General features: G+C 36.9%; 1 protein-coding gene across 1 annotated transcript in view; it reads right to left on the reverse strand.

Moving 5' to 3' along the window:
• LOC114478327 (transmembrane protein 65-like) overlaps nt 1-8835 on the reverse strand; it is a 58322-nt gene extending 49487 nt beyond the window's left edge. The window contains exons 1-2 of the mRNA XM_028471325.1: nt 8640-8835; nt 8056-8392 (exon numbers count right to left, since the gene is read on the reverse strand). Of these exons, the coding sequence (XP_028327126.1) occupies nt 8056-8356 (301 nt within the window). The 5' untranslated portion in view covers nt 8357-8392; nt 8640-8835. The remainder of the gene's footprint in view (nt 1-8055; nt 8393-8639) is intronic.
• Nucleotides 8836-12295: the final 3460 nt, after the last annotated feature.

The raw sequence follows: 12295 nt of genomic DNA on the forward strand, positions 1-12295 counted from the left end.
TGAAAACACATACAAATCAAAAAAGGCTGTGAATCACTATCCTAGGGAAAAACAAACTAAGCTAGAGCTGTGTGATCTAACTCTCACAAACGCATGAAGAAAAAAAGACACATGCAGTGGTGTATGCAGTGGTATTACTTAGGATTCTCATGTGCCAGTAATTCAATTTAAGACTGCATCCATCTGTTTTGGCTTCATAATTAAAAAGAATCAATCATTAATTTAATTTCCTTCTTTAGGTTCCTTGATACCATTGTGTTTAGTGACAGGTGGATAGCTAAAAGCTGGAGTTGTTTGGAAGACGTATTCTTAAATGATAGAAAGCAAACTCAAACTAAAGTCTTCTGTTAAAAACGCCAATACTTTCAAGGGTTTTAGCAGAAGAAAATACTAAACCAGACTATTGCAAAAGCTACTGCAACACTTTACAGCAAAAAGATCACACATGGCAAGGCAAAGTGCCAATGACTGAGTGATGCTGAAAAGTTTAAAAACTGAGAAATCTGTTAAAAATAAAAAATGTGTGAGGGTGTGAAGGTCAGGTAACTGAAGAGAAACTTAATGCAAAACACCAGTTTTTAATATGAACTAAGACACATCTTTCATCTCCAATGAGTCTATCATCCATTTCTGAAAAGCACGTCCCAGTTTGAGAACCAATGCCCTGACAAAGTAAAAATCGACAAATCCCAACAGAGCAATTAGTAAATTACAGAGAAGTAGAGACCCAGGAATAATATTTAATGTTAGTTTTTCATTAAAGGGCTTATTTTTGTATAAACATACACACATGCATTGTGAGATTGATTATCAGCGGTTAAGGCAGGGGTGTCATACTCATTTTAGTTCGAGGGCCACATACAACCCAGTTTGATCTCAAGTGGGCCAGACCAGAAAAAGCATAAATTCAGATAAAATTCAGAAAGTGCAGCAATTGGTGAACATTCCTTGACTTTACTACTAATTTTCTCAAAATTTGCAATGTAATTTGCCTAAACTCTGTGGGTTACGAGTAATTTGTGAAAATTTCCCAGCTTTTAATATTGTAGATAATGTAGTATTGCAGCCCCCATCGCATTTTATCTACAATGTATATGGTAATTTATCTACTTTAAACAAAATCTTCCTGAGGGCCTGACTTGATGATCAGGTGGGTCACACTTGGCCCGCAGTCCTTGAGTTTGACATATGTTGGTTAAGAGATCCCTGCAAGTAAATAGGTAGAACTTGGTTGACTGAGCTCCAATGAACTCACTGAGACAAATCAGTACTCTCAAACATATTTCATAAAGAATTCTAGTAAATCCATCTGTTTTCATTTCCTTTTTTCAAGCATTGAGTATGAAATCATTAATCGATCTTATGACAGTGAGTTCTGAACTGGTAACAATTGGGGACTTTGTTTAATGAGCAAAATCCAACAAATTAGCTTGATCGCTTCATGCTGTTGGCAGCAGAGCGCGCTAACTAAAAAATGCTGTTCTGTGTCTCTATCAACTTGTAAAATTTACTATGAAAAGAAAACCAAAGTTAGTGCAGAAAAGGAACCGAGTGGTAGCAGAGGAACTGAATATGATTTACAGCTGCTTTGCACACATTTCATTTAGCGAGGCGTGGTTGCAGCTAATTTCACATTTGGCCGTGTCTGTCTCATGATAACCACATATCCTCCAACAGCCGTCAGACTGAATTTACATGATAATACTTTCATATGAGCCAAGGTACTGTAGTGTGAGGAAAAAGAAGCTGAGCTCCTTTGTTATTTGTTGAAACAGAATATAATGAGTTCGACAGTGAGAGCTCCCACCTTTTCACTTCAGCATGAAAAGAGAAATAAGATATCCATACAAAATATGGGCGTACTGAAAAGATAAAAAATATTCATGATATTCTGCTGTTTGGAAATCCAGTGCTTATCCTTCATTCATCGCATCGCCTTCATTAGTAGAGCACAAATGGTAGGAAGAAGATTTAATACAACTAATTAGAAATGAAGAAATATTGGAGCTGTTAAAACTATATTTAATCTTTGTTGCTGATGTATGATTTCCTCCAAAAGGCGCAGGAAGTAGTGGTGAACACTGAACACCTGTCTTCTTGTTGCTACTTTTCTTCGCCTGCATTTCAAAAGGTAGAATATGAGCAAAGAATGTAGAAATGTTGTTTTTTTTAAATGTTATTGATGTGTATACATACAGTATATCTATGAAAAACTAAGGAGCATTTCCAGCAACAAGCTGCTCCATACTGTATATCAAACATAGCTTCTTTTAATTTACTTTTACTGTACTTTGTTTTAACTACATCCAGTAACCACTGCAGGGCACTATGGACCCATTTCGTGTGACGTATGCATACTAAATTAGGTGTATGCGCACGCAGGCTCGGTGCAAAACTACTGGAGAACTACATTGTACTAGCATTGGCACGCGATTGAAACACTTTTGTTTTCATATAAAAACAACACAATGCCATTGTGTTGCGTTGTTGATTGCACAAAGAGGAGTACCAACAATCCAGGAATTAAATTTTACAATATACCGGCTGGTGGGCACCCTTTTCAGAAGAATAGACGAGACTTATGGTTGCGTGCTATCAAAGAGAGGCTGACAGCTGACGTCTGTGACACACACACACACGGTGAAAAAGAGAGCGTGCTGAAAGCTTCCGGATAAAGTAAAAATCAATTTGATAGAAATACAGGGCATTAAGTTACCAAATAAAAATGTTACGTTTGTTCAGACGCAAGCGTGTCAACGCTGCTGAGGCGATGGTTCACAGGAGCACTATCTCAGTCTGGATCCAGTAAAAAGTGACCATAAAAAGCTGTAAATGGACTGATATGCAGACGTGGGACAGTGAGGAGGAGACTTAATGTAAAAAAAAAAAATAAGCGGCCGCGTCCTTAGATGACAAGATTTCTACATACTTAAAAAGTATTTTCGAGCCTTAACAGCGGTTCTGTCATTGCCATTTTTAAATTTTTCAAGCGTCACATATGTAAACAACATGGTTTCTGCATCGAGTATGCGCGCGCACGTCAGTCACGTGTCTCATGTTTGTCCACATCAGTAGGCGTGCACTGTAGCTGTTCCCAGTCAACGTTCTTGAAGCCAAAATACGGTGCTTAGGGGTGCTTCCATCTTGCAAAATTTGACGTCATTTGGAGCCAGAGACTGCGCAACTGGGTCCAGCGGGAGGAGCCTTGGTAACACGTCCCGCCCATTTAGCGTACTGCCCTGATGATTTACGCAGTCCAGCTACACCAAGAACTTAAATATCGTTCCCACTGGAAATTCTACCAACGTCTTGTTCAGATGATCAGATCATAGAGGTTAGTACTAGTACTAGTAGCGCAAAAAACACAAAAAAACTGAATGGAAATGTTTAATAGCATCTCTGCTAACTATCATGCTTCTAACATTTAAACACAAGTTTAGAAAAAGCTTTGGTTGAAGTCTTACATTTTACTTTTGGTTGGAATATCCCTTATATTGTAGTATATTTTGCTCTCTTTTCAGATGGTTGACATGAAGCATATTTCACACAGGTAGACATATGTGGATGTACACAGCTGGACCCTCTTGGGGAAATTCACCACCAAAAATGCAAAGAAGAAAGGAATGGAAAACGTGTGTCTATGTAGAAACAAACAACATGTTTATGTGCAGATAGTTGAGCAAGGCTGTATCTAAGATGGGCAGTGCTACATGACAGCATGATTTAAAAGTCCTGTGGCTTATTGTTCAGAAAGAAAAGGTAGCTAATCATGTAAGTTAGTAAATAAATCTTTTATTTAAAAAAAAAAATGTCTTTATTTTGAAAAACAATGAGATTTTTGGGGGGTAAGTTATCTGCAATCCAATCAAAAACTTTCAAATTTACTTGAATGCTTTCATTCTTGCATTTCTTATATCAAAAATAATTTAATCTATAATTTTGGACAGACAGTAAAAAAAAGGGAAATAGATCATTGCTCAGAAATGGTAATGAAATGCCAAAGTTTACTGTTTCAAATGTTTGAGAAGCTACACACATTTACGTACTCACCCACCCATTCTTTCATCTGTCTAAGAAATGGCCTGAAAATATTCAAGTTCATTAAATTATGGAAATATATTAACTCCATGGAGGTTAATTAAGTAAAATGATAATATCAAAGTGTTCATTGAACAGACGCTTGCAGCATTTTATTTTGGCATGCAACCATTTGTGTTAAAAAAACAAAAAAAACAACAACTGTTAAATAAACATTGAATGTAAGACTTAATCACCATCTGTGGCAGTGTAATTACAGACAACTCAGTAAACAACAATAAACGCTCAGCAGTTCTGCAGGGTTTTTTTTTTGTTTTTTTTAATAAACAATAATGGCATCCACCAATGACTCAGGCCTCAGGCAAACACAATCTGACTGTAGAAGACAAATGATAGATCCTCCATCTCCTTAAACAAGGAACAAAAAGTCAATACTGCCATGACTCTGAGCTTGAACATGTGTCTGTCCACTTCTTAACTCTTTTTTTTTTTTTTTTTTTTTAATTATTGTGTGAATTGACAACATTTAGAAAAAACCTTATAGAGCTTATCTGCATATACAAAAAAGGCAACAAATGACACATAAAGTTTGCATTTCAAATTATAAACAAATTTCTTCTTCTTCTGAGGAAATGCAACTTCCTATGTGCGAACAATCACCAATTTCTGCACGAAGATTCAGTCTCATGTCAGAATGCCTCAGCTGAAAAAAACAAGCCAATCATCTTAAAGGTGGTGCTACAGCTACCAAGCCTTTGAAGTTCAATATTTTAATAATAATAATTCACAACAAACAAATAAATCATGTGTGCTACAGATTTGTCACTTTCACCAAAATGTAGCATCAATACTAAAGAAACGTCATTTAAACCTTTTGCAACTTGTGAAGTCCATTACTCTGTTTTTTTATTAAACCTATCTCCTTCCACAATTTTTGATCAATTGACACTAAACTTACTGCATCACATCTTCAGACTGTCCCACACAAACAATCCACACAGATTTTTGATGCATCCAAAACTGACCGAACAGTGCATCAAAATGTTTGACTGTAAACTGCATTGTAAATACTGCATATACTTGCAGATTCTTGCTAAATACATTTTCATGCTAACAATTGGCGTCAATCCAAAAATGGCATTCTTAAATATACATTTTTCAATTATGGAGCCAAAAAAAAAATTTTTTTACTAACATTCCCATGGTGTCATGATGCGATATGTGTATTTTATGGTTTTTGTCTTAATAACTTGTTCCTTGACAGCTGTTATTCCTTTACATGCTATGAGCTACTGTCTTCTTTTGTCTACAACTGCCTGGCGCCGAACATTGCTGCACAGCAGCTATAATTCTAACGTTGGCTTTGAACATGGACTCTCGCTGAGAAAGGCCATGTTCAAAGTACCTCATTTACACATAATCAAAGATAGTTCCAAGAACAAGTAGCACAGATTAAACAATGATTCCTAATTAGTCTTTTTCAAACTAAGACTATAGTTTTGCTCTGTAACGACCATGACATTGACTGGTAAACACACTGTGTGTGCATGTGCTATGGTGGGGCTATACTTTGATGCATATTGTTTCAGAGGATGATTGCGTGACCAAAAATGTTTTATTCAGTCAACAACCTGGGGCCAAACACATCCAATATTGTCTACCCACAACCATTACAAATCCATTACAGAACACTTCTTAAAAAGTCACAGAGCCTGCTTTATATTCTAACAACCTGGATATGGGTGTCAGGAAAATGTAGTTTGTTCTGTACCTGCAGCATCACTGTGGATTATTGATGGATGCTCAAAGAGAGAGAGAGAGAGAGAGAGAGAGACAACCATTGGAGCAATCACTGGCTCAGCCTGGAGTAGGTGAAGTAATCCCTCAGGGTTTTTTATAGCATCAAGGTGAAGATGTCAGTGAGCTTGAAGCAGCCTCAGAGGTAACAGCAGAAAGAATATCTGCCCCCATGTGATTATTCACTATTCATTACATAGAAATGGTTTGCTTTCTCTCTTTTTTCTATGCAGTGTGCAACCAAGAGCCTTGTAATAAAGTATTTATTAAGGCAGTCTCATTATGAGAGCTTCTTTGTCTCAGGCTAGCAGAGCGTCATGTGAAACTCTCCACCACCATCATCCAGTTGTGTTTTTTTTTCCAGGATCTTTGTTCAACATTGATCTGCTTCAAAGTTTGTGGTTAGCAGAGGAAGACTTCCAGCATGTGGTTAGGAACGGAAAGAAGAACCACAATCTGCACTGATGGCTAAGCTATTCTCTTTCACACAGACACGTATTACACATGCATAGCAGCACAGAGGAAAAAGTACAACACTCGTTTCCAAAGACGTAACTCAAAGAAGAAAATCTAATCTCTATGGATGCACATTTTTCATATGAATCGATTGAGCTGATCAAATAAACAGTGGATGATCTTTGAAAGGCATGGAAAATGACTGATATTATTCTGCAAGCACTAGAGCAGCACAAGCCACTGACCTATAAAAGTGTGAAAGAGAGGAAATGGCCTCTTGTAAATCAATAGTGATTTGTGCAGTGCGGACCAGTGTGTCCCTTCCTCTAATGTTTATTTTTTTCACACAGCCTCCTCTGGGAGGGGACTCTGACACCATTAAGCATTAGTGAGTAACGACCTTAGATCTGCACTCCTTCTCATTTCCATGTGTTATTCAAACAAGGAACTGGCAAAAATAAACATCCTCATTTATTCACAGAGTTGTATTCATTCGTGTTAAACATTCTGCACAATTTTAAAAACTGATAAAACACTTTTTCTGTAAAATATATATGTGTAGTTTTGAATTGTATAGATAATAAGAGCACTCAGAGAGCTCAGATATCCACCAAGCACCAAATCTACTTTTTGCCAGATATTGTCACATATATGGATCACTGATCCAGATCATGGTACCACGATTGATCATTCACTGTAAAGGCTTGGAGGAAATTTCTAGCACGTGGCTGTGCTGTTGTATGCTTTAAACAGAAAATAAAATGGAACTTATGACTAGACTAGAACATGTGTTCCCATTCTGTTTACGTTTTTATGCCCCAGTGTTTGTCTCTCTGTTTTGTTGTCAACCCAATAACAGTGTGGTGATCATGTGACCAGCTCATGCAGTGGGACTCGCCACCGCAATGAGCAAAGAGTGTACGTCGTGTGTGAATCACGCTGCGTTAAAAATGACTTAACATCATGCAATGTGCAAAGTCACCAGCAGGAGGTGGTGTAGAACCAGCTCCTAGAGCTCAACACAGGGATCTATCAATGTTTTAAAACTAATCCATAATCAGTATATTGAATTGGATCATAACCCAAAATCAAATCAGTTGTCCTTGATCCCATTTCAGAAATGTCCGTCCAAATCCGTCCATTAGTTTTTGAGTTACACTGTTCACACAGACACATAAATTTTAAAAAACACTGCCAAAAACATCACCTCCTTGGCAAAAGTAATGGTCATACTTTTGAAGAATGAAACAATATGATTGTTCAGGTGCACAAGTTTTCAGTATGACATCATTTTGCATGTGTACAGTATGGTTAGTCAACTTTTTCCCTCTGTTGTAAAGGATTCGTCACTACACCGAATAGAGAAAAACTCATTGTGAGGAGAGAAACACAATTTTCAGCAACGTCTGCTTATGAGATGCTAAAAAAAAAATGTGATAATGTGTAATTTTAATAGTATATTAGAAGGGACAACATATTTAACAAATGAAAAGTTCATTTGCAAAAGCAAATAACTCGATTTTTTTTTTAAAAATGTTCAGAAAATACATTTTTTCATGATTTGTTTCAGCTGATGAGTCCAAGAAGATGATATCACCTTTTAAAAGCTACTCCACTTTGATTTTACTCATATCACCAGAAATAAATCATGAAAATGTATCAGTGCACAACTGTAACACATGTTGGTGATTTCCCTTGGTTCCATCAGCACTACAGTCCTATAATAATAATAAAAATGACCTTATAACACTGTGGAGTTCCTACCTTGGGCGATGGCTATGGACTCGAACCTGTGCAGCTCTCGCAGCAGACAGGTGCGTTCGGTCGGGTGCAGACTGTAGATAAACTCCTTGGCTCCCTGGGGGGAGTTCAGGGGCTCCACGGCCTCCTTCAGCGGGTGTGTTCCGAGGTGACACCGCTGCACCAGGGCGGTGGTGAGCCGTCCCTGGGAAGAAGAAGCAGCAGCTGCGGTGGTCTGGATGTTACGCAGTCCGGCTCTGGTTAGCCCCGTCCCGGCTCTCAGGGACAGGCAGGGCCGCAGGACTCTCTGCAGGCAGGGCAGCATCTCTGACGGGCGGAGGGAGAGCAGTGTGCCGCGGACCTGATGGAGGACAGGACAGGCCTGGTTATCAGTGCAGGCGGTGAACAACGCTGACTATGACCTAACGAGTCATGTCTTCACACTGTACAACACACGAGGCACTGCATTGAAAAGCCTTCACTTCATTAACCTGCTGTTTTAACACACAGACAGACTGATATGAACCCAGCCTTTACTACCATGTACTGAGGCTACATACAAAGACAGTTGTTGAAACCGATGTAAAAACTTGTCTAATCGGACGCACCTCGGTCGATGCTCCGCTGTCCCGTCCAGCAGCCTCCACAAGCCTTGGACGACCCGGAACTGCTCCTCAACATACGGGTCTCCTTCAGCCGCGGTTAGACCGTGTACACATAAACCTCCGACATTCAGCTGAAAGCTGTATTTTTTAACACACTCGCATTTTCGCCTGCTCGTCTCCGTCCGCTGACAGGATGGAGTAGAGCTGAAAGCAGACAGCCAATAGGAGGCCAGCTTTCCTCCCTGCGTAACTCTGACGTCACGGCACGCACGCACGGTCAGCCTATAAATATCTGGCCCGACTCGTTTTCTTGAACTTTTTAACCATTCTGAACTCACTTCGGCTTAATCTGAGGGTAGTTACATTACATCCACAGTGTTTATCATCTGCTAAATAGCCTTCATGTTACTTCATTTTATTTTTTTGATAAATGGTCTACACCAGTGATTCTCAACTAGTGGGTCGCGGACAGCTGGTCAAAATGTCTCATGTTGGACTTGTCTTTTATTTTGAAAGAAACTTTTCATCTGACAGACATGCTGTGAAATGCATGTTGCACAGGAAAATATTTAGATTTATGCTTTTTTTTAAAATTGCATTTGGCAGCTTATTATTCAATTGCACCTTGTTAATCAGTTTACCTTACAACCTCCTTGTTTTCTGCATGTGTGTGTATAATTATTATTACTAGTGCTGTTTTTATTTATTTATTTATTTATTTATTTATTTATTTATTTATTTATTTATTATTATTATTATTATTATTATTATTATTATTATTATTATTATTATTATTATTATTATGTCACTCTTTGCCTTTCTAATTACCCCTCGGGGATAAATAACGTTTTTTTCTGATTCTGAAAAAAAAAAAAAAAAAGATTATATATGTGTTTTCAACAGCTATTTTTGAAAGGCAGTGGCTATCCGTACGGTTGCCATATCAATATACCGACATTCTATCCATAGCCATTACATTACACACACACCCAAAAACAGATTATAGCTGCTGTGCAGCAATGGTTGGGGGCCAGGCAATTATAGGCTTTTCTGAGCAAAAAAGCAGAATGTAGGCAGACGACTAAGGTGACATTCTCATGAGCTTTTTACATCAGTTGAGGTTTGAACTCAAGAGATGATGTTCTAGTTAATTATCACAAAACAAGTCTGGTGCATATGTTTAAAACTTGTTGTCGCTCATTATAGGAACTCTACAGCTGCAATGATTAGTCAGAAAATCAGTCAAACAGATCATTAATCCATAAATATTTCATGATGGAGCATCATCTGTGTCACTGAGCTAATTAGAACATGGAAATGTCACCTGTAGCTTCACTAATCGACTAAACCAGTCACGCAAGACGACAGCTGTTAGCGTTTAAAGACACATTTTACATGGATAATCAATTTAGGATAAAAATATAAATAAATAAAAAATGCACATATTGCATCTAGACAGCATGGAGATGTTTGTAATTTGTTTCAAACATTGATGTTTATTTATTTTTTTTGGTTAAAAAGTAACTAAAAAGGAAATATTTTTGCATTGACTCCAATTGTTTACATAGGAGCAAAATTAAAAATGCTGTAAAAAAAATTAAAAAAAATAAAAAAAAAATTAAAAAATCAGGTTTCGAGATAAAGTTTTGATTTTTTTTCAAACATCATCTTCGATGAAACTAAAAAATAAGAATTTGCAGGAATATGTTTACAATAGCCTTTACAGTCAAACATGTTGATACACAGCACAGTACCGGTATATGCTAATTATTTTAAAAAAAAAATTCTTTATTATCTAAAGTCACACTATTTATTTCTCTATTGATCTCCAACACATTAACTCCACTTTTCATATTTTTGCCTCAAACAACAACACATTTAACAATGGATACTGATGTCAACCACTATTACATTCTAGGGTAAATATCGGCCGATAATATTGCCTAATGCTGACATTAATGTTGATAATGTGGTTTTGAAGAGAGAGAATATTGATAATGCTTATTTACAGATATTTACTTTGCCGTGTGACTTTAATCCAGGTAGAAGGCTATGGGTGAGATTTATTCACTTTTTTTTTTTTTTTTCTGACATTTTGGATAACATTAGTGTTGTTTTCCTCTCTTTCCCATGTGTCTCTAACCCTCCCTTTGCTGCCTACATGTGGTATGTGACTCATTCACACAGACCTCAGTCCTCCACACCCTGAGAAAACATGACAACATGGAATTTAGTCGTTTCTCGTAGTCTGAGTATGTAAAGAGGAATGCAAATCCAAAGGCAGTAGTGTGGTATTTATTCTTTTTTTTTTTTAGACTTTTCCAACTGGTTCTTCTTTCTTTTGTTTTGGTGGAGAAGATTGATTTCCTGAGGAAGATGAAGATGATGTATGAGTCAGCCCCCCAGAAATAACCAGAGCCAGTGTTTAGAAAACCTTGGCTAATATCACCCCCTAGTGGTGAAAACCAAATAACACATCATTTTCTATGGTGCATATTTGATTCCAATGTTGTTCTATGGTAGTTGTTGATTATCACCAGCCTTGTGAAACACTGAAAACTGGTTTATTGCTGTTTTTAACCTCGATTGTAAATATGAATTTTATCTTGGATACATCCTTAACTACATCTACCTACCTACCTATAAAAGCAAGGCATGTCTGTGTGCGTGGAGCAAAACTAAATATTTATACGAAAATGCACAAAATAACAACAGAAATGCACAAAACTACACTAAAAAAAAAAAAAGATACAAAAATACACAAGAAGATTCCAGAATCACACTGCAATGGCAACAAAAAACAATAATTATACAAAAAAATGCACAAAAAGACAACAGAAAGATACAAAAATACACATAATGACTCCAAAAACATACAAAATTGACAGAAAAATACATCCAACAAAAAAATATAAAAATGAGTAACAAAAACAATAATTATACAAAAAATGCACAAAAATACGCAATTATACCCCTTATGCTCCCACATGAATGCATACGTCCGACGGGCACTGTACTAGTAATTATAAAGCTCAGCAGGTGTAAAACAACCCTAGAGTTATTATGAATGTTTTCAAAATTTACAGGATATATTTTCAGTAGGGGTGTCCCAACTTTTGAACTTCCCGATACGATGCCGATATCGCTGCCTCGAGCCTTTGATGATACCGATATCAATTACATACAAAATCAGCACGAATCACACGTACTTTTATGACTTGTTTTTAGTGCATAATGTTAGTAAAGGCTTGATCAAGTCATATTACTCAAATACAGAACAATTTATAAAAAGGGATCCATGTATTATTAGCAGTGTGTGACGTACATTTTAACCTTAAAAATAAGATCTTGAAAAATAACATAAATAAATCAAATAATAACAAAAACCCAACAAAAAAGCAAAAACAGATAACCACTAGTTTAACTTAGGGGTGGGAACCTCTGGGTACCTCGCGATACGATTATCTCACGATATGACGATACTGCGATTATTGATATATTGGTCAGAAATCAATCTACAATAATCTATGATATGACGAGAAGAAAAAAAAAAGATTAAGTGAAAAAATACAATTTTTATTTTCTATCTCTGAAAGACAATAAATTGAAAAGTGTCCTATGAACAGTGACACTATTTTAGTGCAACATTTCTGTAAATA

Source organism: Gouania willdenowi, chromosome 16 (assembly GCF_900634775.1).
Source record: "Gouania willdenowi chromosome 16, fGouWil2.1, whole genome shotgun sequence".
Lineage (NCBI taxonomy): Eukaryota > Metazoa > Chordata > Actinopteri > Blenniiformes > Gobiesocidae > Gouania > Gouania willdenowi.